A 26,962-nucleotide genomic window follows, 5' to 3' on the forward strand; every position below is an offset into this window, starting at 1 on the left:
GCTTCGCCGGTCTAAAGTCCAGACGTAGGGCTGGGACGCTGAGACTTGTAAATGGAGACTATTCTTCAATAAAGACTTTGATACTGTACGATCGGCTAGCGTTGGTCCTTGGTGAGCTGGGACCCGGAGCCAGCTCTGACAGTAAGCTCTGTCTCTATTTTAAAGTTTTGGCACCAAGAACCTCGCCACGTGAGTCGACGCAGCGAGGACAGAGGAGGGGTGCTTACAGAGCTCACAAAACTCAGGCAAGATGACGACGGAAGAGCAGATAAAAGCCCTGCAAGAAGCGGTGACGCACCTCAGCACGGAGGTAATCGCATCCAGGAAGAGAGAGGAGGAAATGGTTACCTCCTGCCGGGATCTCCAGGCCAGGTTGGACGTGCTTTCTAAACAGGGGCAAACGGGATCCAAGGCAGAAGGCATTGGCTTGGGGAGGAGGGGAGGCAGCCTTGTATCGCATTTCGACGGGAGTTTGCAGCAGTACCCCAACTTCAGAGCAGACCTGCTGTTTGCGCTGGATCTCCTTGACAAAGACTTTAGAGATGAGAGAGAGAGAGTGGGGTTTATCCTGTCCCATTTGCATGGGGAAGCCAAAACGTGGCTGCGGAATCTATGGAGGGACAATGATCCAGCGCTCCAAGATGCGAAGGCTTTTATTAAAGCAATGGACTCATGCTTTTTATCAAAGGTAGACGTCGATATTGCCAGGAGGGACATACATGGACTTAAACAAGGCAAAGCCAGCGTGCGGCAGTACCATACTCGATTTTTCGGACTGGTTCATGCCCTGGGGTGGGAAAAAGATTCTGCGCCAGTCAGAGACCTCTTTTGGGAGGGGTTGAATGCAGATGTAAAAGCGGAGATTGGAAGAGGGGAGAGACCAAGGAGCACCCAGCAGGTAGTCCAGAGGGCTCTGGAGATCGGGGTGCATCTGGAAGAACGTCCTTGGAACAGGGAAGAAGGGCGTTGGGGAAGGGCACCAGCCAGAGCACCTCCCTTCTTTCCCAGAGAAGCAGCGCGTGCGCACTCCACACCCTCGCAGGGAGGGGGAGAAGAGCCGATGGAGATAGGAGGTGCCAGAGCTCAGTCAGCTAACAGAGCCCTAACACAGGGAGCAGCCAAAACGAAGCCTCCTAGAGGGAACAGGAAGTGCTACATCTGCGACAGTGCTCAACACATGGCGAAAGAGTGTCCCCAGAGGCTCCACAAGCACACTGCAGCCTCGGCAACAGTCGCTGAAGCAGCTCAATTGAAAACGCAGCAACAGTTAAACGACGGAGTCTGGCTGGAGGAAGAGGCACTGGGGTCCAGCCAGACAAGTCAATGAAACAATCCCCAGCACTTTTGCAACCCACAGACCCCCTCCCACCCAAACCAGTGGTGCAGCTTACAGCGTCTCTCCAACTGCCCAATGGACGCACTCTGGAGGTGCCGATCACCATTGACTCCGGCAGCAACGCTGACTTTATAGGACTGGAATTCATTCAGCAGCACAATATACCACTGCTACCAGCCACACTGCCCCTGAACGTTGTCACGGTGGATGGCAGAGACTTGTTAGGGGGGCAGGTGGTGCAACAAACGCAACCAATGGTGATGCGGATTGGAAATCACCGAGAAGTCATCAGCTTTAACGTCACCCACCTGTCGGACACGCCTGTAGTCCTGGGCATGAGTTGGCTGCACAGGCACAGCCCAGCATTGGCGTGGTACCAGCGCCAACTGACCTTCGGCTCCTCCTATTGCGCGGAACATTGCATCCTTCCTAGCCCGGAAGAAGGAGGGGACGACCCGCAGCTACAATTAGGCACGCTGCAAGCAGTGCCGCGCAAGTACGCAGCGTTTTTGGAGGTTTTCTGCGAGAAGGAAGCGGACAAGCTGCCTCCCCACAGGCCCTATGACTGCAAGATTGACCTCCTGCCAGGAGCGACGCTGCCAGCCGGGAAACTGTATTCCATGTCTGAGGATGAGCTGCAGGAGCTCAAGGAGTTCATAGACCTCAACTTGAAGCGCGGTTTCATCCGGGAGTCGAAGGCAGCGGGGGGCAGTCCTGTATTCTTTGTGAAGAAAAGGGACACGCCCCAAAAAAGACTTGTGGTAGACTTCAGGCTCTTAAATTCACAGACCAAGCCCGCGGCCTTTCCCATGCCCAAGATAGATGACCTGCTGGCGACGGCGAGGAAAGGACGCGTTTTTACAAAGTTGGATCTGCGAGGGGCGTACAACCTGATTCGCATACGGGAAGGAGACGAGTGGAAGACTGCCATGTTCACGCCCCTGGGCACATATGAATACAGAGTTATGCCCTTCGGTTTACAAAATGGCGCCCACTGTTTTCAAGCTTTCATGCATCACGTCCTGGCGGGTCTCCTCTACAAGACATGCGTCTGCTTCTTGGACGACATCCTGATATTCTCAGAATCTGAGGAGACCCACGAGAGAGACGTCAAGGAAGTTCTGCAGAGACTGCAGGAGCATCGACTGTATGCCAAGCTGGAGAAGTGCCAGTTCGACAGGAAGGAGGTGGATTTCCTGGGCTACAAGCTGTCGGACAAGGGGCTTGCCATGGACAGCGCCAAGGTTCGCGCAGTGTTGGACTGGAAGAGCCCGCGCAATCGGAAGGAGGTCCAGCGGTTTGTGGGGTTCGCCAACTTTTACCGCAAGTTCATCAAGGGGTTCGCGATGCAGACGGCGGCCATTACGGACACGCTCAGCTCTAAGAAGAAGAAGTTCATCTGGACGGAGCAAGCGGAGCAGTCCTTTCAGAACCTTAAGCGTCTCTTCTCGTCCGAAGGGCAGCTACTGCATGTGAATCCCAGCAAACCGCTGAGGGTTGAAACAGACGCCTCAGACAGAGCCGTGGGTGCCGTACTGTTGCAAGAGGACCCGCATGGGGACTGGAGACCGTGTGCCTTCTACTCTAGGAAGCTCAGCAAGTCGGAGCAAAACTACACCATCTGGGACAGGGAGTTGCTGGCCATTCATGCAGCATTCAAGGCGTGGCGGCACTTCCTCGTCGGGGCCAAGCACACCGTGCAGGTTCGCACGGATCATAAGAACCTGGAGTACTGGCGCACGGCAAGATTCCTAAACCAGCGGCACATCAGATGGGCGGAATTTTTCGCGGATTTCGACTTCAGGATAGAATACATCCCAGGCGACAACAACATCATGGCGGATGCACTGTCCAGGAAGCCGCAATACCTGGAAGAGGCGGCACCAGCAGCGGCCAAGCACATTTTCGCTCCGAAAGCGTGGGCGTGCGCTGCAGCAACCGTGGACTTGGAGGCGGTCCGTCGAGCACTGCAGGGGGACCCCTTTGCACAAGCCAAGATGGAGGAGGTGCACAAGGGCACGGTGAAGGACGACGAGTTCCAAGTACGAGACGGATTGCTCATCCGCAGAGGAGCTCTCTATGTACCGGGAGACGACCTCCGGGCGAAGGTACTGCAGCAGTTACACGACGCACCCACCGCCGGGCACTTTGGCAAGGAGAAGACGGCAGACCTCGTTGCCAGGGATTTTTGGTGGCCCAAGATGCGGGGGGAAGTCGCGGAGTACGTCTCGAGGTGCGACACCTGCCAAAGGGCCAAGTCAGTGCACAAACCTCCGGCGGGACTGCTCGAACCGCTGCAGACTCCGAGCGAACCGTGGGAGAGGGTGGCCCTGGACTTTGTCACGGATTTACCCAGCTCAAGGGGTAAAACGGCAGTGCTAGTGGTGGTGGACATGTTCACTAAAATGGCCCACTTCATTCCGTGCGCGAAGGTGGCCACGGCAGAACAGACCGCCAAGCTGTTCATAGACCACGTCTTCAGAGTGCATGGACTGCCACGGTCTATTTTGTCCGACAGGGGGCGCCAGTTCATTTCGAGCTTCTGGCAGAAGCTGATGGGTTTCCTGAATGTCAAGATCAACCTAGCGTCGGCGAGACACCCGCAGACCAACGGACAAGCGGAACGCGTCAACGCCGTCATGCAGCAGTACCTGAGATGCTATGCAAATCAACAGCCGACGACATGGGTGGACTACCTGCCGCTCGCTGAGTTCGCTTACAACAACACGAAGCACGTGTCCACAGGGGTGACGCCGTTCTTCGCCAACAACGGGAGGCATCCCAGAACCTTCCCGGGATTAGAGAGACTGGGGGAGGGGGAGCCACAGGCAGCGGAAGTCTTGGCGGCGGAATTGCAGGAAGTCCACGAGCAGCTTAGGAGGCAGTTAGAGCTGGCAAAGCACGCATACAAACTGCAGGCTGACAAGCACAGGAGGGTTGGTGAAGACATACAGGTGGGAGACTGGGTGTGGTTAGCGGCCCACGCAGTGCCGACAAGAGCCTTAGCTAAGAAGAAACTCGGACATAAGCAGCTAGGACCTTACCTAGTTGAGGCACAGATCAATCCGGTGGCCTTCCGGTTGACACTTCCGGAAGGATCCAGAATGCACCCAGTATTCCATAGGTCGGTGCTCACGCCCTACAAAGCACCTCACCGATTTCAGGCGCAGGGCACGGCACCAGACCAGTATAAGGAGATCCCCCCAAGGAGGGAGTCGCCAAGAAGGGAACCCATCAACCAGGTCACAGAGATTTTGGACTCGAGATGGGGGGAAGAGGGAGTAGAATATTTTCTCGCAAGGGAAGGTACCCCGGCCAGCGCCAACAGTTGGGTGCCGGACTATGCCCTGGACGAGCCTCTCCTCAAAGAGGAGTTTCATGCCTTGTTCCCACACAGGCCCATGCCAGCCGAGTATTTCGACGACTGGCTTTTCACACCCACGCTTTCTACCAGCACGTTCCAGGGATTCACCTCGGACGAAGAACCAGCATTAGAAACACGTTCACCGGAGGGCTCGCCCTCGGGGTTTGCCTCAGACCGCTCCTTTTGGTGGGACAATCGAGGAGAGGAGAGGTGGCTGAGGGGCCCTTGGCAGGCAACGGACCCAGAAGGGAACGAGGGTGAGAGGGACATGGACGTGATGGGGGAGGACGTTGGGTTCGAGCATGGCGGCACGGAGATGGAAGCAGAGGAGAACGAGGTCGGCGAAGACATGGAGGACGAGCCGGATTTCTCTAACTGGATGCACGCCACGGGGGACGAACTGTATCCACCATTCACCCCCACAACGACGGAGCACCCAGCACCCCCGCCGGAGGAAGGGGAGGGGGGAAGGGGGGGCTTCGAGGGGGGGATGGATGTCAGGGGTTCAGGAGCAGAGTCACAGGAGAGGGAAGAAACGGAGAGCGAGGGGGAGGAGTCGGAAGGAAATGTCAGCGGCGACAGTAGTCCGAGGTCTCTGAGTCTCTCCAGTGACTCGGAGGATTCACAGAAAGGGGCCCCCATGGTCAGGGCAAGGGGAGTGCCCAGGGGGACACCTCGGGAAGGAGGGGACTCAGAGAGTAGCAGCTGGAAATCCGGGCCAGCGTCCCCCCCAGAGTGCAGTAGGGGGGAGGAGTCCAAGGCATCGGGATCAGGGAGCGCGCAGGCAGAGGGAGAACGTGAGGCAGGACTGACCACACCCTCGTCAGGGAGCGAGGAAACGGTCATCCGGAAAGTAAAACGCGCGCGCGCGCCAAGTTCAAATGTACAGGAGGGCGGCAAGGTGGGCAGCCCGGGTAGGGAGCCAGGTCCTAAAGCCCGCCGAAGAGAGGGGGAGGAGTCAGAGGGGTCAAGCTCTGCGTCGGAAGAGTCCAGGAGGAATGAGACCCCGGGGGAAGAGAGAGAGAAGGAAGAGGTGGAGTAAGATTAGAGTATTAAACTGGTGCACAGGGGGTGGAGATCCAGACAGAGCTTCGCCGGTCTAAAGTCCAGACGTAGGGCTGGGACGCTGAGACTTGTAAATGGAGACTATTCTTCAATAAAGACTTTGATACTGTACGATCGGCTAGCGTTGGTCCTTGGTGAGCTGGGACCCGGAGCCAGCTCTGACAACTACGGTCATGGGTGTAGCCAGGAGAAGGGGGAGGCTGCTTCTTCCATCAAGTAAATAAATAAAAATAATTAACTAAAAGTAGAAATGGGCAGTGCTTACTGAGCATTCACAGGAGAGAAAAAACTTCATCAGAAAATAGGAGGAATTTGAGAAGGAAGTGCTGAAAATGTTATCAGCAAATCTGAGGAAACTTGTTTTAGTTTTTTTTTAAAAAAAAATAGATGAAAAAAGGCGGGTTCTTTGTAGTTTCGCAAAAGAGACTCGTTAACCACACAAAAGGCGGTCTCTGATTTTGGATTTGATATCCCGCCTTTCACTCCCCTTCAGGAGTCTCAAAGCGGCTAACATTCTCCTTTCCCTTCCTCCCCCACAACAAACACTCTGTGAGGTGAGTGGGGCTGAGAGACTTCAGAGAAGTGTGACTGGCCCAAGGTCACCCAGCAGCTGCAGGTGGAGGAGCGGGGAATCGAACCCAGTTCCCCAGATTACGAGTCTATCGCTCTTAACCACTACACCACACTGGCTCCCAGTGTGGTGTTATTTAACTTCCTAGTTTTCAAATGACTGAAGATTTAGACTGAGGACTTGGGCTGAAAAGAAAGCAATTCTGAGGCATCTCCTTCCGAATCTGCTAGACAGACCCAGGCAGAGGATAATGACAGGTGGGGTGTCCTGCCCTCCTAACCTAAATTCTGGCTGCTGCCCATGACTACAGTCTTAAATCCCCCATGGTTTTGTTAACGTGTAGCACACATGCATTCTCCATCAATGGACATTCTCTTCCCACCTCCCGCAATTCAAGCGACTCCTTTACCTAGCAGTATAATGATGCAGAGGAGAATCGCGATCAGAGCGCCTGTGCTGAGGCCGGTTGGATGGATCAGTGCTTCGGCGTTACAGGAGAGCATTTTCCCTCTCTGGTCGCAGGCGCACACTCGGATGGTCACGGTTTCCGTGCTGCTCTGAATCGGGTAGTCGTTGTCCGATATTACCACGGGCAGGAGGTAGATATTCATCTCGTGTCTGTTATACCGAGTTCTCCTTGTGTAGATTGCGGCTGTGTTATCTGGAGAGAACCATGAGTATTGTAAGCAGCATGTTCATTCTGAAAGTTCCCCAACCCCAAACAGAATGAAGCAGATAGACAAGAATTACCTCTGTTGTCCTGAAGGGTGAAATTGGAGCTGCTGGCTACTTCGGGAGCCAGCGAGAAGGAAAATTTGTGTCCGCCGAAAGAGTCGTCTTTGTCAACGGCACTTAAGGTCTGTATGAGCTAAAAAATGGACAATGGCATTATTGTATTACCATTGCTGTGACAGCCAGGCTCTTTGAGACCAAGACCTTGTTCACAATGTATTATTTCACAAATAACCTTAGAGCAATGAGTTCGAAGCAGTGTGCCAAGCGGATAGCAGCAGTTGAGATTTCCAGCAAAGAAATGTTGTTCTCTAAGAGTTGCTTTGGAATACGTGTCTCATACTGAGATTTTCTACTAGTTCCATCTGGTACGCAGGCTGAGACCCTACCTGCCTGTGGACTGTCTCACCAGAGTGGTGCATGCTCTAGTTATCTCCCGTTTGGACTACTGCAACGTTTTCTACGTGGGGCTACCTTTGAAGGTGACCCAGAAACTACAACTAATCCAGAATGCGGTAACTAGACTGGTGAGTGGGAGTGGCTGCCGAGACCCATAACAGCAGTCCTGAAAGACCTACATTGGCTCCCAGTACGTTTTCAAACAGAAGTCAAAGTGTTGGTGCTGACCTTTAAAGCCCTAAATGGCCTCAAAGGCCCAGTATGCCTGAAGGAGTGTCTCCACCCCCATTGTTCAGCCTGGACACTGAGGTCCAGCTCCAATGGCCTTCTGGCAGTTCCCTCACTGTGAGAAGTGAGGTTACAGGGAAGCAGGTAGAGCTTCTTGGTAGTGGCACCTACCCTGTGGAACACCCTCCCATCAGATGCCAAGGAAATAAACAACTATCTGACTTTTAGAAGACACCTGAAGGCAGCCCTGTTTAGGAACGTTTTTGATGTTTGAAGTATTATTCTGTTTTTAGTGTTCTGTTGGGAGCCACCCAGGGTGGCTGGGGAAACCTAGCCAGATGGGTGGGGTATAAGTTCTTGATGCCCAAATCCCAGCTATGTCTGGAAAATTCCGGACATAGGGCAACCTTATTATACCTGTTCCTCCCCAACCATCTCATGTTGAGAGAGATGGGCTAAAGGGGGTTTCTGTGCTCAGCTGAATGCGCTTGCAAGCCACCTCATGACTGGGAAACCTGGTAGGTTTCTAAATGCACTCTGTGGAACACATTTAGATGCCCCCTTCAGACTTTGCCTTTCTTCTGGGGCACAGAATGCCCAGGCAATCCGCCACACACCCAACTAGTGAATTGTCTCCCGGGCTGTAGGGCATGGTGAACTGGGGTAACTACAAAGGGCTTTGCCTCCCCAAACACCAGAGTATGTTGAGTAGTTCTTTTCAGTCCATTTAAAAAAAGAAGACCCCAATCTTTTGTCTCATTCCCCACCCATATCTTGCAAATACCTAGGTGGCAACAGAACTACCGTATTTTTTGCTCTATAAGACTCACTTTTTCCCTCCTAAAAGTAAGGGGAAATGTGTGTGCGTCTTATGGAGCGAATGCAGGCTGCACAGCTATCCCAGAAGCCACAACAGCAAGAGGGATTGCTGCTTTCACTGCACAGTGATCCCTCTTGCTGTTCTGGCTTCTGAGATTCAGAATATTTTTTTTCTTGTTTTCCTCCTCCAAAAACTAGGTGCGTCTTGTGGTCTGGTGCATCTTATAGAGCGAAAAATACGGTAATTTCAAATATGTGCCTTTCATATCAAACCTGCAAGGGATTCATCAAGAGAAGCATTAAACAGAGCAAATTAAAGGAAAATATGGGGCCGGCAAACTGAAGTTCAAGAAGGAACCACGCTGAACTCTGTGATATGCAATGCCGCATCACATCAGCTCCTAAGGGAATGCCAGTCGCAAGCCGATGCAAGATAGTCATGGTCTCATTTCACTTAGCATCACTGTCAGTTCCTTTGCAATGCATAGTGCCAGCTTACAGGCACAGTGCTGTTGCCACTGTAACACAGACCACGTTTATAAATCTCATATTTATTCGTTACGAAGCGCAAACCGCACACCTGCTCGGCCTTTGCGTTTTCGCAGACGAAGGTTTCGTAAAACATGGCAAACTCCGGGGCGTTGTCATTCACGTCCAGGACTTTAATAAACACTGGGATGCGGCTGCTTTCCTTTGGGTTGTCTGTAGTGACACAAAGAGAAAGCCGGTGAAAACATTTTAGTAATGAGTTTGACTCCCGCCCCACCTACCCACTGCCTTGTTTGGAACAATACATTCACAAGGCTAATGCAAGCAATGAGCGACATTTTTTTGCGTGCACAATTTATTTGTGAGAGTTAAGGGGAATTTGCAGGTACAATCAGAACACATCTCTAACTGCCTCCTAAACCAAAGGTAGGAATTCTATGCTCATTTTTATCTCCTTCGATCCTCTCCCGCTTTCACATCCATCCGACTTTATAAAATTCCGCCAAGCAGACCACCAGAAACCCCCACGGAGGTCTTTACATTTGAAATTTGATCTGCCACTCTTGTGTGGCTGACCATCAAATATTACTGCATGGAAAAAGCCCTTCAGATGTGAATTGTCTTGGAAGATATTTAGTAGGGCCAATTCTGGGGTGATGTCTAAAATCCAACTATTCTGGACAACAGCCATACGGGAAATATGTAAAATAACTAAGCAAGTATTGGTGACATCATTATTGAATCATTTGGGCCACAGCCTTACAAGACGGTTGTGCAAGGAAGAGCAGAAGTGGGCTCTTCTAGCTTCCCCCTTCCTTTACAGAAAGGATGGGGCATTCAGCATTGAATTCCCTCTTTGAACCTCAGAGTTCTTTCTCTCTGCCCTGGGGAGTGGCGTAGCGTGGGTTGTCAGCATCCGGGGCAAGGCAAGTAATTTGTGCCCCCTAACCCGTGAGCCAGGTAGGGGCAGAGAGCTGCGAGTGTGAGTGCGCCCCCCCCAGATGTTGCGCCCGGTGCGGCCGGCCCCCCTGCACCCCCCACGCTACGCCACTGGCCCTGGGAGAGGGTAATCTGATGCTTCCTAAGTCCCCCCCCCCAATGGCTTCCCAGGGACACCGGAATTGCAGGATAAACATGTCAAGTGAAGGTTTTTCTTTGTATAGCCTTAACGGCTGCGAATCTGAAAGCTGCAACATTTTAAAACATAGAGTTGAAGTCAATAGGAGAAACTTGCTTAGAAATGCAAAATCAATATTCTCTCCCACAAGCAAGCAATCTGTTCTCGGGCGATAACTATCAGGAACACCACTTTCCAATATGCTTACGCAAACTTTAAGCTTCGCTGCTCTTTATCTCTTCCTCATCCCTCCCGAGTTCTTTTTCTTCAATGAATAAATTGCTTAACTTTGTTCTCTTCAGTCTAACCTAATTGTCACCTGGTTCGTTCTTTTTCTTGTGGAAGGAGTGGGAAGCGTTACTCTGTGGAGCAGGCAGCTCCCTTCCTCTCGCTGCATTATGCAAACACACACATTTCTTAGTTATTCATGTAGCATCTATCAAACCAAAGACTGAAATCCTAAATTTCTCTTGATCTTGGCTTTTGAAGTGCTTTCTGTGGTGCACTTGCTGCTTCACCTTTCATAGCTTTCAGGTGTGGAAAATTCATCATTCAAAACAACTTCAGAACTCTCATACTGCATACTGAACAACTTGAATCCCACTTCTGCGTCCGCCACTGATTTCCTTGGGCTCGTGAGTAAGTCAAGGTGGCCCAACAGAGAGGCATATGTTTGTCAGGAGTATGCATTGCAATAACCATGAAAATATTCCTCCTTTGCTGAGGGTCCCTCTGTAACCCCTAAAATACAGAGATAATTAGCAGGTATGGAGCTTTTGGCTGGCATCAAGGAGGAGATGAAGGAGGAGTGTGCCTTTGGGAGTGAAGTCAAACCGTTGGAAGGTTACAGCGGCTGCTGTGCCTGTGGAGACCGATATCAGAGAGACATGTTTTGTTGCAGCTGGGGCAGATGAAGGTGTCCTGTTGTGCTGCTGCAGATGCACCATGACGTTTCCCCTCTCTGCGCTCCTCCCAGCGATCATTCCTCCTTTGGCCACTGTTATGGAAGCACAACCTGTCTCTATTATGTACTGAAGTTCTCACCCTGGGCCAGCAGGGGGATACTGTAGATAGTTATGCAAATAAGGGATCGAAAGTGACGTTCAGTGATTTCGCTCGGTGTTTCAGCTCAGTGATTCAGCTCTGCTCAGAGGGTGGCTGCATCTGGCTGTGCTCTGTTGTCCATCCATCCCATCCTCGTCGCCAGTGTTAAGTTGTGGGTGAACATATCAGACGACACAGAAATTCTTCAAACAGCTCTTGTTTATTCACAGGCCAGGACAGAACTGAACTGAACTGAAGGGTTCAGTCAGCCTGCTTATATAGAGCTCCAGTACAACGTTACTGTAACAACTTTCTAAAACTATCCAATCACTGAACGTCACTTTCGATCCCTTATTTGCATAACTATCTACAGTATCCCCTTGCTGGCCCAGGGTGAGAACTTCAGTACATAACAGTCTCCAGGCACTGCAGTCATCTGCAAGGGATTGCCACACGTTGTCACATTTGCAGACATCTTTGTAGCACAGAGTTGGTCTGCCAATGGGCCTGGTGCCTGAAGCCAGCTACTGGTAGAGCACGTCCTTAGGTATCCTGCCATCTTCCATTCTGTGGACATGAACAAGCCAGTGTAGACGTCGCTGAGACAGGACGTCTGGGAATGTGAGCTTAGGAAAGGACATCTTTGTTCAGAACTCTGTCCTGCCATGTGGTGCCCAAAATCTTCCTGATGGAAGGCATTGAGACATCGTTCCTGGCAGTTGCAAATTGCCCATGACTCACTTAACCTTCATATTTCAAATCACTAGAGGAAGTATGGGGCCTCATCATTGAATGGTGGAGCTGCACATTCTATATTTTATTGACCGAGCAGGTTATGATCATATTCCTGTGGCACCTGTAACATCCACAGATGTCTTGTTTGGACAAAGGGCGTCCAACATCTGCAAAAACTCCAGCTGTCTCCCAAGGATGTAGTCCTCAGCATACTTGTTCTTAGCTATTATACCACACTGGCTGGCTGTGTAATCGGTCATAAACATAGGTGCTCTTTATATGTCACCTCAGCACCATGAGAAAGATCCATGCCATATTTTGGGTCCATGTGGAGAAAAGTAGCTCCAATGTATAGGAAGCACCATGGTATGACAATTTTAGAGAACAACGACATCTTTAACATCTTTTGGACCATCTTACAAATTAGCAGTACATAGCTGAAGACTAGGAATTTACTATCCTGGAGGAAGCATTGATAAAAATAAAAAAAGAGATGTCTGACTGATCTCCTCTTTGCCATGTTAAGAAACTACTAAAAACTAATTTGCTCTCTCTCTTCCCTTTCTTACTCGTCGGCTAATTATAGTCTGTGTTTTACTCACTGTTTATTTCACTTAGCTAGTGCACAGTTTTTCTCCTCCCCTTAAGTCCTCCTTCCCTTTGTTTCACATTCTTTAGCATCTAAAAAATGTCAAACAAAATTGTGAGTTGGAAGGCAAGGACCTGCTAGTTTTACTGTTTGCATTAGTGCCTGCTGGTGCCTTTATCGATGATAAATGATGATCACGCTGAGACGTGGGGCAATTTTCTTCTCATCACATGGAAGCGCATGACAACAGTGTGCACTTGTGGCTTCAGAAACAGAGAACGCTCTGTCGGGTAAAAAGCACACTCAGTGCTGGGCAAGCATATGCACAACTGGACAGAAAGCAATAAAATGCCCCAAACTTAGCAATTGTTCTTGGTCAGGGGTTGGGAACTTCAGGCCTGAAGGATGAATGCGGCCCTCCATATCTCCCTGTGTGGCCCTTTGAACTTTCTCCAAGCCACACCCCTCACTGGGCCTGCTTTATGCCAGGGGAGTTTTTCCTCTGGTTGGAATGTGCCCTAGACCTCAGATAATACCTCTTGCTTGTCTGGTGTTTGTGTGTGTTTGTGTGTGGAAACAAGCGTACTACACAATGAGAAATTTACATTCCTTGATCTCCCCACTGTTACTCTGGGCCTGCTCACTGCTAGCAGGTGGCCTTCGAAACATTGCCCAAAAGGAAATGTGGCGTTCAGCGTGACAAAGGTTATTCACCCCTGTTTTCTGCACAGTCAACAGCGTGGTCTGAAGAGATGGTAAAGTGGCATTGTGGCTGCCAGAAAATAAGAAAAAGCTACTTGCTTGTCGACATGTTATTTAAGATTCCATAAAATGTTTTTGAGTAGAGATTGTGGGGAGAGGAGCAAAGCATTCTTCCATCCCTTCCCTTCTGAGAGGCTAACCAAAGATCATACACCTGAGGCACGCTAGCTCAGGCCTTGCCCTACTGCTCTCTAAACTACTTGAGCAGTGTTTTCAGAAAGAGTTCAGTGACCCATTTTATAGCTACACATAATGCATAAGAAAAAGGAAGGATCAAGCAGATCCATGTGTATGCAGCAATTTTACAAGAGCCGAGAAAAAAAAAAATAATAATCACAGAATGTGGTATTGGATGCATGAACTGGCTTCCTAAGAATCTCAGTTTGCTTTCTTTCTTTCTTTTTTAAAAAGAGCAAGTTTTCAGACTAGACTTTCAAGCCTACCTTAAATTAGCAACACCCGCTTAAATGTCAAAACCTAGAGAAATTTGAATAATTTATTCCAAGCGCAGAATTCAGCATTTCTCTTGGCACATAATTGAGAGGGCCTGGGAGCAAATTTTTGTTTTTTTTATTCCCCCCCTTCCTCAAATATAGGATATACATAGCTCTGTTCCTCCTGCTGAGCTGCAAAGAAGAGCCTTGAGATTTCCTGTAGAATCTAGCTATCTAATGCCATGGAAGGCATTAAATAATTGTTATTCTGCTGTGCTTCACAGTCAATGCAACAAAACAAGATTCTTCTCAGTGTTGACTGAATTACATTTGCACATGTAGGTGCTCCTAGGCTCTCTCTTTGCTAGATAGCGATCACTTCTATATCCCTTTAAATGTGATGGTTAAAGAATTCTGGTCATTGTAGTCCAGTGAGAATCACTGGAAAGAGATAGGGTAGCCAAATGCAGAAGAACACAGAGCTCCTGAACCTTCCAACTGTTGTGCAGAAGAGGCAATTTTGAGAGATTATTTATCTTCTGCTTGCCATTAAAGGTGTAGGAGCCTGTCCTCTTTTTTTAATCTGGCCACCCAAGTTAGCTGTCCGCCATTTCCCCCCTTCCTCTCAGAACTGCAGTTACCATGGTTTCCTGGAAGAAGTTTTGATGTCTCCCATTAACGAGACATCTAGTTACCTGGATGTGACCTAAAATATTGGAGATGATTAAAAAAGTGTTCGGTGGCAGGTTTACATAGAAAACAGGTGCTTAAACAAGGCTCCCTAATTTGCACAGGCTCCCTGCATGAATATTGAACTCAACGGAGTGATCTTCTGTGCTAGCTCTACTTAGAATAGACCCACTGGCATTAATAGAGATGATTCATTAATTAGTTGTGTGCAACCTACAGTTACTTGATTATCTAGGTAAAGGTAAAGGTACCCCTGCGCGTACGGGCCAGTCTTGCCAGACTCTAGGGTTGTGCGCTCATCTCACTCTATAGGCCAGGAGGCAGCGCTGTCCGCAGACACTTCCAGGTCACGTGGCCAGTGTGACAAGCTGCATCTGGCGAGCCAGCACAGCACACGGAACGCCGTTTACCTTCCCCCTGGTAAGCGGTCCCTATTTATCTACTTGCACCCAGGGGTGCTTTCGAACTGCTAGGTGGGCAGGTGCTGGGACCGAACGACGGGAGCGCACCCCGCCGCGGGGATTCGAACCGCCGACCATGCGATCGGCAAGTCCTAGGCACTGAGGATTTACCCACAGCGCCACCTGCGTCCCTACTTGATTATCTAGACTCGCCTAATTGTGAAGTGTTCCCCTTCCTCCCAACCCAGAGTCCCCATGCAGACCAAACAAGAAACGGAGAAGGGTTGCAAATGCTTTTGATGTTCCTGAAGTTGACAAATTGGCCTTTGGTTTGAATGCAATCTAAACACCTTCTGCTAGTCCTCTAAGCCTGCCTACTTGGAAGCAAGTCCCATCTATAATAGCTTTCATGTAAGTGGATTTAGGAGTGATGTACTGGGCTCCGGGCTTCTAATTAAATCTGGCCCTAATGAAATTAATAGGGGAACGCAGAAAGAAGTAAGTGACTTGAAATGATGGCCTTTTAAGTATCTTGGTCAATGCTACAGGGCTGAATTTAGTTGGGACATAAAGAACAGCATATTCCTCTCTCCTTCCTCAATATTATGTACCCCTTTTTGTGGGGAGGGGTACAATCTATGCAGCTGTTCACAAGCAGCAATTGCCATCCTAATTAACCAATGGCCAGGAGGATTTCTTTAGTCTATTTGATCTGAAATGAGGGGCATACTAATTTCCTTTCCATTCAGGCACAAAGTTGCCTCTTCATAAGCTGTAGCCTTGGGAAAGAAAGAGGGGAAAATACAGAAGCTTTTTTAAAGTTTACTTCCATGAATAACAGCAAAACAACCAAAGCATGGAGATTGACTTCCTTTCAGCCATTCTCAGCTGGAAGGCTGCATCCGTTACGGCAATGGTGTTTATGCAGAACTTACTGATCTCGGAAGCTACTACTGTAATGTTATGCCACAATAATGTTTCCCGGTCAAGAAGTTTGGAAGTAAATATTGAACCGTTTCCAGAATCAATGTTGAATATTCTGTCCATGTCAGTATGCCGATCTACAGAATACCTGAAAATAGAAACAAAGTCATTTAGAGATCGCTCCAAAAATGCTTTTAAATAATTTTATGGTGCACTCTACAGCTATATTGCAAACAACAACAACAAACCCCACCAAACCAAGGTTGTTGTACTGATATTGTGAACTGCAACATCTTGATACCTTCTGTGATTTGGGCAGGATTTATCTAAGGATCCTGGTCGGTACAAACCCTGCTTCAGCAGATGGAACATTTGTAATTCCTCACCATATATTTGCCAAAATCCTATTTTATTCACAACACCACCCATTGAGACACAACCCAAACACATTAGGCCAATTTATAATTTCCATGTTAAGTGCTACAATTGGCATTCTGGAGTTCTTTACTTGAGCAAGGATTTTTAAAAAAATATTTGGCTATCTCCCCCTTTGTTTCCTTGGTACAGACATCAAGATTCAACAGGTGAACAACAACTTGCATTCTTCAAAATACAAATGCAACCTGTGAAGCTTCTTGTGCAGAAAATAAAATTTTCAAAGCGTGATATGGTAGAAAACCTGCCACAAGATCATTTCCTCCCAGCTCAATGTTTCTGTAGTATAATATAATTTTGTGAAAAATTCCTGCTAATGATCATGTTGAAAGCTAATGTGGCATGAACATAGTGATGCTCTGGCTTATTCAGCCTGCAACTCTCTTGCACATTTATTTCCAGGTAAGCGTAACATTATTTGCAACCTAAGTAACTTCACCCAAGGCATCACAAGGCCTTACTCCTGAGTAGTCATGTCTACGATTGCACTGCCTATCACAGAAAACTGAACCAAAAGGTGTTTCATTGCACTTTTCTGCCTCAAGAATGGTTGCGTGCATTAGTGAAAATTTAGTGAGCTCTGTAGCCTTCTCTATAAACCGTAAACCGCCCTGAGACCTCCGGGTATAGGGCGGTATATAAATTCAATAAACAAAATAATAATAAAATAACTGTAGGGCACAGATTTACTCATGCAAGGGAAGGAACAGGCTGCTGTTTTCCTGCACTTCCCAACTGAACAGGATGACCAATCACTGCTTCTAAATAATTCAATACCAAATGTACCCAAGAGCAGAACTTGCTGAAAATCACTGACCCACCTAAAATGGAAATGTCAGCAATGCAATTTTTAAAAAGTTTTTTTTTTGGCAGGATTTATAATATTTTGGCTAGGCTGGCAATAAACTGCAGGATATAGGAAGGCAACAGATGAAATGGATCAGTCGGCAAGGGCTATAGAATGACCGCTCACCAGTATTGTTGGTGGGCGGCTTTTGTGACCTTGCGCAGGCTCCCTGGCCTCGGGAGCCGAGCCATAGCTGTTGGCCAAGGGCTGGCCAGCGAGGTTGCAGGGGTCCCGCCTGGCCCCAGCTCAAATTAGGGGGCAGGTGGAGCAAGGGCCAGGTAAGGAGGCTTCTGCCGACGCTGGCCATTCAGTCAACTCGAAGTGTCATGGAGAGAGGCTCATTGTTGGACGGTTCAGGGGGTAACCAACTGGGAGCTAGGGAGCTGGGTATGGGGAAGCCTTCTGTTTTACCAAGCAGCTCCTGGGTTTATCTTCTTGTCCCGTAGTGTGGTAACGCATCCCTCATGCGGCGGTGTTATCAGGGCCCTGTTAGAGGGGTTTGTGAGGGGAGCCACTGACCATGAGCACTCGGTGGACGGTAAAACTCCCCTCCACAACAGGAAAAGGGGGGGCAGCTGTGTAAACGCACGTTTTGCAGTGTCCCCCAGATTCCTGTCTGACCCTGCTTAGCCGCAGACCCCAACTGGGGGACTGTGAGGGATACACACCCAATGCCTAAGCCAAGGCATTCCTACATCAGAAATTAATAAAGTTGTGGCCTGTTTTAATCCTATACCTATGCTGTCTTGTGTCTTAACTATCTGGGGCCTGGCTCTCAGGGAGGAGGGTCTGCGCCTGGGTACGCAAAGCTTCCCTCCTGCCCGTGCCATCCGAAAAAGCTTCTCATGCATCACAGTAAACTGCACAGGCAAAAGGTGAGGAATACTAATATTAGACACTTGAGTGCAAGGCGATGGCTTGTCTTTCCATGGCAGTAGTGGGGACACGCACACTCCAATCCACAAGTGTATGATCTGGGACCAACTGGACAGCCCTTTTTCTTTGCAGGAGTGCCACACAGCCTGTGCCAGGTTGAAGTGGTTCTTCCTCCAAATGCTCTTCGATAAGTGTTCAATGTGGTGTCTGTTAGAATTCCTGCTTCGTGATTGCAGTCATGGGATTGTTGTCTTTCACATGACATGGTATGTTTTGACTCCACAGAATGGGAAGTGACGGAGACAGGATGTTTGTGTTACTGTGTTCCGTGAAGTGGGACTATTGTCCTTTGTTCATTCTCTTTGTTGTCTGATGCTAGAGAGAGAGAGGGAGCCATGTTGCAGTGCTCTGTGTGTGTTTATATGTAAATAAAGCAGATTAGCCAAAATGCTGAGTTGCTGAGGTCTGTCACGCAAGCTGCAAAGATTCTGCGGATCCCTAAGTGTGCTGATGTCTGTTGGCATCGATCGCTGTGATGTTTGGACTGAAGAAAGCTTTTGAAGCTCCCGAACGATCGACCAGGAGGGAGGGAACATGCCAGTCGGGCATGTGTCTCTGCCAGGGTCCTACTCAAGTGTAGGACAAGCTCCTGACAGTGTCTGCTTAGGCAAGAGATTGCAAGTTATCCTCCCATATCGCTTTACCTGTTTCAACCACACTATGGTTGCTGTAATGCCCAGGAAAGCAGCAGGGGAGATTGGCTGAGGTTGCCAAGTGGAAGAGTTGGAATTCAGCCAACTGTTTCCCTGCTCCCAAGGATTGGTGCGGGAGAGAGGGAGAGTGTGCTGGTCCCATGGGTTACCCCAGAGGCGAGGTCCAAGTTCGGTGCAAGTCAAAGATGCAATGTGGAGGCAGTCTGTAGTAGCTGAAGCTGGGTGCAGGGCAGGGTGTCAGGTGAAGTCAGGAACAGGCAAGCAAGCAGGGAGCCAGGGCAGGTCAGGAGCTCAGGCAGGAACTAGCAACCAACAATGTTGCTCCTGCAACTTGGGACTGGGTCTGGCCGGCTTTTATCTGCCCTGAGGCATAGGGCGGTCCCGATCCTCAGGTGACTCACCTCTCCTGGCCTGGAGGCGAGCACTCCTCCTGTGGGAACATAGTTCCCTCCGCCTCTCTGCCCTGAGCCTCTGCAGCTCAGGAGAGGCTGGAGGGATACCGGACCCAGAGGCAACCTCAGCTTCCTCTGACGGGGCTTAGAGTCAAGCACCTGAAGGCAATGGGTGCTCCATCACCTTAGGAGCCAGAGCAGACTCTGCTGGTGCCTGCACCTGAGGATCCAGCACAGGTGAGGACCCTTCAGGCTCATGCCCCAGCCCCAGCTCAGCTGGTTCTGGAGGCGGGGAATCCTGTGCAGGCTGGGATCCCTCAGGTTCAGCATCCGAGTCCAAATCCCAGGCCATCACACACAGAGAGAGAGGGTTGGATGGGGAATAAGATGGGACCTGAAGTTGGCTACATGGTGGAGCTCCTTCAAAGCAAGGGTTTTTAAGTGGGGTTGTATGTAGTCACTGTGAATTTAGCATCTGCGCTCAACGTAACAAACTTACAGGGCCATGGCGTTAGGTTACCGTTTCTAATTCCATCTGTTGAAAGGTCAGCAGTCAAGCCTTCCTGATGAACGGATTAAAGTGAATTAAAGATCACGAGACTTTCTGCTGCTGCTGCTTCTTTTCAAGTGAAAGGAAAGAACATCTCCCTGATACCTTTTAAAAGTCTGGGGCTGGAAGAGTTTGTGTGTCTGTCGACTTCAAAGGCTGCATGCCAGCAGAAATTCTCCTGGAATTATATGAGTTGCAGAAACCAGGACCTCAAGCTGGGGCAACAATTAATATCTCAGACATATACTGAAAGTTGGCAGTAGTGCCACAGTTTGGATTTGCCAAGTTATTTAACAAGCTTTAAGCAAGCATCTTTCACATATTCAGCGAACTGGGGATTAGCGGTGTAAGTTTTTCAAACGGAAGCCTAATATCCAGAAATCCGAACATCACAGATTTAGCACGGTGTATGTGACACAGTTCTCGGAAGCAATGGAGAAAACCTGTTTATGTTCGATTCTTAATTTGCAGCCTGATGCTAACCATTTGTTTTAGCTGCAGCCGCCCTTAGGAAGCACGGCTATGCAATTGATCATGCTAGGCTGTAAGTGGAGTGAAGAGAATGCCCTAGCAAAGCCCTAGCAAGGGGAAAGTGATGCCCAGGAGAAAAGAGGTTCTTTGGGCAGTTTACACCCAATGGGTGGGAAGCGGTGCATGTACTCTCAACTCAGAGGGAGCTAAGCCTCTGTTCTTCCAGCTTCTTGGCAAAAGATGAATAATGGATGGAGCCTTAGTTTGCACCATGCTACATGGTTAAGTTCAACTTCCTAGCAGCAGCCACTATCACAGAGCTGATCATCACTGTAGGGCTGTGGGGTATCCCCCTGGTGATCATACAGCTGTTTCATCTCTAGAAGGACAAGGGACTCTTGGATGTCTCTCCTGCCAACATGCCACCACCAAGATGGGTCTACCTGTAGGACTACAGCAGCTGCTGGATTACCACTCCCATCATCCTTGACCAACTGCAGTGTTGGTTAGGGCTGATGGGGGTTGGAGTCCAACGGCATTGGAGGCTCATGGGTTTCTCAGCCCTGCTCTAGAAGAAATGGGGTGTGGGGAGGCTAATGCTGGACTGTCAACCCTCTAGGGCTGCGGTAGGGGCTTGAGCTCAGTCGCTCATTCCAACTCTGCAGAGAACCTACCGAACTGCAAGTTTCAACCTGTTTGCCCTGGCGTTTCTGTTTGTGTTTGTATTGTATTGTGAATGTATTTCACAAAGGATAAATGGTATTGGGGAAAGGAGGTGGCAGAAGGCAGTGGCTTGGTTATTGCGTTGGTTTTATCTTTGGCTGTGAATGTGAGAGGGTGGGGGCTTCATGAAGACGCTTTCTGGAGAATGCTTTGAGGACAGGCAAGCTATGGATTAGTAACTTATGCACTGCTACAAAGGAGTTTTGAAAAAAAGAATTAAACCCTCTCTTGGGCTCAAGGGAGAGACATTCATTAATGTAGATGTAGATAATACTGGTTGTTCAACTGTCGTCAACCTAACAAGTGAAGATTTATCTTCAACTATTTGTGCAATATGCATATTTTTTATCACAAATGGCTAACCGTTTCCCTCCTTCCACGACATAGACCTGAATATTATGAGAATGCATGGTTTCCCAGAAGAAAAGAGGTTCCCAATGGGTGGGAAGCAGTGCCAGAAATCGCTCCATGCAGAGGCAGGGATGGTTCATCCCACTTTGCCACCTGAGGAATGTGCCCCGCCCCCTAATTCCGCCATTGCCACTTGTATTCCCCTACCTTGGGGGGGGGGGCACAAGTGACAACACTGCACTCGGGAACCCCCTGGCTATTGCCAATTCAGTGAATGCCAGCTTGCTCCTCAGAGCATGGACACTTGTCTTCTCCACTCCAAGGGCAGGGAAAAGGAGCAGCAACACCACTGCCTCCATTTTGCTGTCATTATGGCAGTGGCAGAAGCGGCGGGGCAGGCAGGGTGCCGCCTCTTGCGCTTCCGCCACCTGAAGTGGATGCTTCACACTGTCTCATGGGTGGGCCGATTCTGCACACAGCATCATCTGCAAGCAGAACACTAATGCGACACAGTACTAATAGGTAACACCGTGGTTTGGCAAAACGCTAGCTCTAAATTATTTTTCTCATTCAGAAAGAATACAAGACAAGGTTGTAGTAGTTAAAAGTATATCCTAATTACATTGTTAACCCTGACCTAGAAGAATGCTTTTAATAGGCTACCCTTCTCATTGCTTTCATTCCATTTAAATAATCCCAGGTCTCTTTTGATCAAGGGCTGCTAATTATGTTGAATTGGTGGTGACTTTGACTTGCGGATCATAGCCTATTAAAAATTAAGTCGACAACATCAAACTCATTTTTTACATTTCTTTAATGAAATTACTGGTGCGTGTATGTCAGATTTCGGGGCTTTATTCCCTTCAAACTTGGGGAAATTGATAAGCTAGAATGTTAACAAATATATGAAGATGCCGTCACTAAGTCCTTAATACTTATACATAAGGAAATGCAGGGGTCGTGCAATGTTCACATCAGTTACGTTCCAGGAACATTGCTTAGAGATTATGGTGCTAACCAGCCTGCAATTTCCAGGATCGCTGTTTAATTTTTTTTGTTACATCAGCTACTTTCCAGTCCCGAGGTACATACACATGCTGTTTCATACACAGTATGCACTGCAAAATTTTGAGGTTGGGCCCTGCTTGTATACAGCAACAGCAAACTCAAGTGCTGAATTATGACAGCTATGTAGCAAGAACATGGCTCCTGGTATCAAGAGGGAGATATCTGTATACTCGGAGAATCTGAGGTTTGCAGAAGCAGAACAAACCATTAGGCCAGGAGTTGTATGTGGACCTCCCACCCCACCCCACCCCACCCCACCACAAATGGTCCAATGACTGGGCACAGAATGCAGCATATTGGATAAGGAAAACATGAGGTGGAGAGGCGGGGAAACGGAATATCATATCCTGAAAGAAGGCATAGCTGATTGGCATACTGAGCAGGAATACCCCACACTGCAATATTTTCTTGCAGGTACCTCTTGTGATACTGATTGAATGACAACGTAGCATCCTTTAAATGTGCAGAGTTCATGGGCTGAACTGCTCTCAAGGACAAAAGTGCTACCTTAGATTAGATGACGTGTTAACAGGCTACCCGAGCTGGATCAACTGTTTTGTTATATATGCTGCAGTATTTTGAATTTGCCGGACAGGGTTCCTTGTTGTCCTGGAATTCTCTCAGAGCCCCACTCAGTGGAGAACTGCCCATCCACTCTCTTTGCCAAATCCCTTTTCAATTCCTCACAGCGGCAGACAAGGCGATGGTCCCTTTCTGTGTAGCCTGACAGATAAGGATGGTTGCAAACCAACCGGACGAAAATGATATGGTCTATTCTGATGCTTTATTGACGTGCAGAGATCAACAAGCAAAGTTTTCCACAGGTAAACACAACCCCCTGCTACTGTATGCACATCAAGTGGTTGTTAAATGAAACAGCTGCAGCATTTGGTTGAAGTGTTGGCATATCCAAGTTTATTCAGGCGTAGGCAGGGATGATTGCGACTAATCTCAGCTCCTTTGCAATGCCTGGTTGACATGGGAGACGGCAGGTTTTCTGTATGGCAAACATTGGAGGGAAGGAGGATGGTGTGGAGACTGCGGTTGCTGGTACGTGCCAGTGTCTCTTGGGCCACAGTCTCCATGAGGTCTTAATGGGACTAGAGCCTCGTTGGAGTCAAGACTGAAAACTGTCAGCTCTAATATTGTGATAGTTGTACATCTGAATGCATTTATTCATCTGGAATGTCACTCAGCATCCAGGCAGGCGAGGGGAATCAGTGACTAAAATGTTACTCTATTGACAAATGTAAGTGTCACTCAATCTGCTAGTGCCAAAGGCAGACTTTTTACAAAATCTGCTCCTCGGAGATCTTCCCCTAATTGCTTTCTTCAATGCAGCGTCCCTGTATTTAATGCAACTGCAAGCCAAGAAAATTTGTGGGCCACTGAGGAATGCATGTGTGAATTTCCCCTCACACACATGCTAAGCATCTTCATAATGACATTATGAAGCATTCTTTAATGGGAGATCAAAGGGCTTTCAAGCTGACAGTGCTCTGTGCTAAGGTTTTTCTTTTTAAAGCTACAGTCAAGTGGAAAAAATTGAGGGTTTTCAATGTAACATCAAGTGTCTGAAGGTTTTATTTCTAACTGTCAGGGGAACCTGACAAGTAAGTGACAAGTAGAACATATAACGGTCTAATTGCATCCTCCCCCAAGCTGCGAGGGAAAGTTAGAGTTAGCATTTACACTCATGATGGTGTGTGGGGGGGAAATCACTGTCAAGACGAGGCAGTCCTAATCTAGGCTTGCGGATCTTGGAAGATGCTAGGAGAGGGGGCACCGGAAAAGCCCTTCAGGCTCACATAGGCAAGCAGTTTGGGTGGTAGAACGGTTCTGCTCACTTTCTCTCTACTCCTGCACAGCATTTAGGTTCCAGAGGCATGTCCAGAGAGGCTGCCTTTGACGCTTTCTGTTGCTGCGCATCTCCAACCAAGCACACGCTCCTTGGCATCATTTTGAAAGTTCCCCATTGCCTCTCTCCTCCTGTATCTTTCTTCTATCAGCTCCCACCCATGACTGAGTAGAAAGATGGAGGGAGAGGTGTTGGAGAGCACCTTCGCAAGGTGAGAAAGCAACCTGAGTGTACATACCACGGATGCAGGAAGAACAGCTCAGAGGCAACAAAGGAACAGAGGAGTATGGACACAACAAAAACGGAGTGAGGTTTCTAGCCACACCAAGACAGAACAGGGCTTGGTGCCCTGAAGATGTCTTGGACTACAGTTCCCATCAGCCTCAGGAAACATGGTGCTTGTGGGAGTTCTAGCCCCAAACATCTGCAGGGCAACGGGTTGAGGAGCCCTGGTGTAGGGCATGCCTAAGTGAATGGTTGAGTGGGGAAAGTAGGCATACGTCAGGCACACATTTGTGTTTGCCAAAGCCATCAGCCTGATCTGGCCTTCCAGTCTGTTCTCACCTGTCGACACTGCTGATGTAGGCTGTGAGATCTGTATACAGTGGTACCTTGGGGTACAGATGCTTCAGGTTACAGACTCTGCTAACCCAGAAATAGTACCTCGGGTTAAGAACTTTGCTTCAGGATGAGAACAGAAATCGTGCCCTGGCGGCGCGGTGGCAGCGGGAGGCCCCATTAGCTAAAGTGGTGTCTCAGGTTAAGAACAGTTTCAGGTTAAGAACGGACCTCTGGAATGAATTAAGTTATTAACCAGATGTACCACTGTAGTTTGGTTCACAGTGTGATGGGACCTCCCTCCGCCCCCCCCCACACCAAAAAAATAGTACCTGTGTGCATAACTGGGACCTGAGCAGATGATCTGCGGCCTGGTACTTGGCGTAGCAATTTTGACGTGGGGAGGGGAGTTGAGATTGTCACAAGGGGCACAATCCATCCTGTGTCTGCACTAGAAGGATTATTGGTGGTGTTGGGCCAGAGAGAGAGAATGGGTTTCTGTTTGTTTGTGTGTGTTTGTAGGATGGTACAAACCATCCCTAAGTGTGGTAGCGGAGGTAATATAGGATGTGGTTTTAGAAAATCCTTTCATGGTGGTGTTGGGGAACTTCCAATATGCTGAGGCTGCCTCAAATGGGCTGGTCGGGAGTTCATGCCCTCCAGGACAAACATTGGACCATCTCAGTGTAAAAAAGGTAAAGGACCCCTGGACTGTTAAGTCCAATGAAAGGATACCATAGATTGTGGAGCTCATCTCACTTTTCAGGCTGAGGGAGCCAGCATTTGTCCACAGACAGCTTTCCAGGTCATGTGGCCAGCATGTTTAAACTGCTTCTCATGCAATGGGACACTATGATGGAAGCCAGAGCACACAGAAATGCCATTTACCTTCCTGCTGCAGTGGTACCTATTTATCTACTTGTGCTTTCGAAATGCTTGGTTGGCAGAAGCTGGGATAGAACAATGGGAGCTCAACCTGTCGTGCAGATTCGAACCGCCGACCTTCTGATTGGCAAGTGTAAGAGGCTCAGTGGTTTAGACCACAGCGCCACCTGCTCCCTTCTCAGTGGCCCAACACATGTGGCGGGATATACCCTCAAGTGTTTTTTCCCACAAAGCAGATAGGGGGCCCCTGAGACCTTCCAGTAAAAGGTTGGTAATAGATAGAATGATAATAATGATAATAATGATATATATTCCGAAGGTATCTACTTTGTTGGCTCCCTGTATTGTACCTGCTCTGATGGCTTCCTGTCTTTCTGCACCAGACCGAGAGTACAGGAAATTGTACCTCTGGAAGTGTGCCATTGTGTTCAACAGCATTTTGTTCAACACTTAACCTTCTGCTTCAACTCCATCTACTTCAACAGAACATAAGCATTGCCAAGCTCTCCCTGGCTGCCACTCCTCACTCGCTTCTTGCCTTCCTTCGTTCGATTTTTAAACAAATAACATCTCACTAATAGTTGCCAATGAACACTCCAAAAAGCTGCTTCTGTATTTAAGTTCTAACAAAAATAATGGAAACATCTCCTTAATGGTTGCCATGATATTTATATCCTGAAAGCAAACTGTCCGCCTGCTGTTTGTCGATTGGCACGGTCGCCCGAGGTTACAGGTTGCCCTTTGATGTGCATCAACCCCTGTGACCACCATTTTGGGGGGTTCTATGGCCCATCAACCCCTGAGCTGGGTGTCTGGAAAAGAAGCTCTTCCCCCATGCTCCCTTTAATGGGATTGCCCTGCTTTTGTGGTGCTCGCTTAGTCTAAGGATCCATTCTCAACACCTTGTCCACCATCAAATTGTGACAGTTGCTTTGAGGCAGGCAGTATCTCCAGATTGGCCAATTGTCCTGAAGGGAACATTCCTCCCTGCCCCTCCAATGGTGACCAAAGCACTTCCATAGCAAGCCACACCACATCTAGCCATGCCGCAGCTGCTCCCTACTTAGTGAAGCTCTTGGTGCCTTCTCTCTCTCCCTTTCATCTTTCTTTCACTTTCTTCGGCTGCTTCAGAGGTCCAGCAAGCCGCCACCAGTGTCCATGTAAAAAATAAATTCTCCTCCTCCTCTACTGCGCTGCTGCCCTTCTCTTCTGAAATCCGGAAGGGAACTGTGGCTGAGGCACGGGAGTGGCACGTTTATATTTCCAGGGAGCAGATCAGAGGGAAGACTGTGAGGCAAAGCAATCTCCTCTGGTCTGCTCCCTGAGCCATGCCCACACACTCCTCTGCAATTGGCTGTGACACCTGCAAAAGAGTCTCCTGAAGCAGGTGCAGCTGGCAAAGGTGGAAGGAACACCCCCCTTCCTGCCTACATCGCAGGAGCGAGCCCTGCCTGCTGCGGCCGAGCTAAGCTGCAAACAGCACTTCCCCAGAGATAAGACAAGAGGTTCTTATGTATTCTGTGATGAAAGAATCAG

At 48.8% G+C, this 26,962-nt stretch overlaps 1 protein-coding gene across 2 annotated transcripts in view; it reads right to left on the reverse strand.

Moving 5' to 3' along the window:
- CDH6 (cadherin 6) overlaps positions 1-26,962 on the reverse strand; it is a 170,383-nt gene that overhangs the window by 10,425 nt on the left and 132,996 nt on the right. The window contains exons 8-11 of one of the 2 annotated variants that reach the window (XM_083449427.1): positions 15,711-15,847; positions 9,095-9,216; positions 7,087-7,204; positions 6,746-6,997 (exon numbers count right to left, since the gene is read on the reverse strand). In XM_083449427.1, the coding sequence (XP_083305553.1) occupies positions 6,746-6,997; positions 7,087-7,204; positions 9,095-9,216; positions 15,711-15,847 (629 nt within the window). Of the gene's footprint in view, positions 1-6,745; positions 6,998-7,086; positions 7,205-9,094; positions 9,883-10,054; positions 10,840-15,710; positions 15,848-26,962 lie in introns of those variants that run through there. The other variant, XM_083449428.1, reaches the window with a different exon arrangement.

The sequence above is a fragment of the Podarcis tiliguerta genome (assembly GCF_965153285.1).
Source record: "Podarcis tiliguerta genome assembly, chromosome: 7".
NCBI classification, from domain to species: domain Eukaryota; kingdom Metazoa; phylum Chordata; class Lepidosauria; order Squamata; family Lacertidae; genus Podarcis; species Podarcis tiliguerta.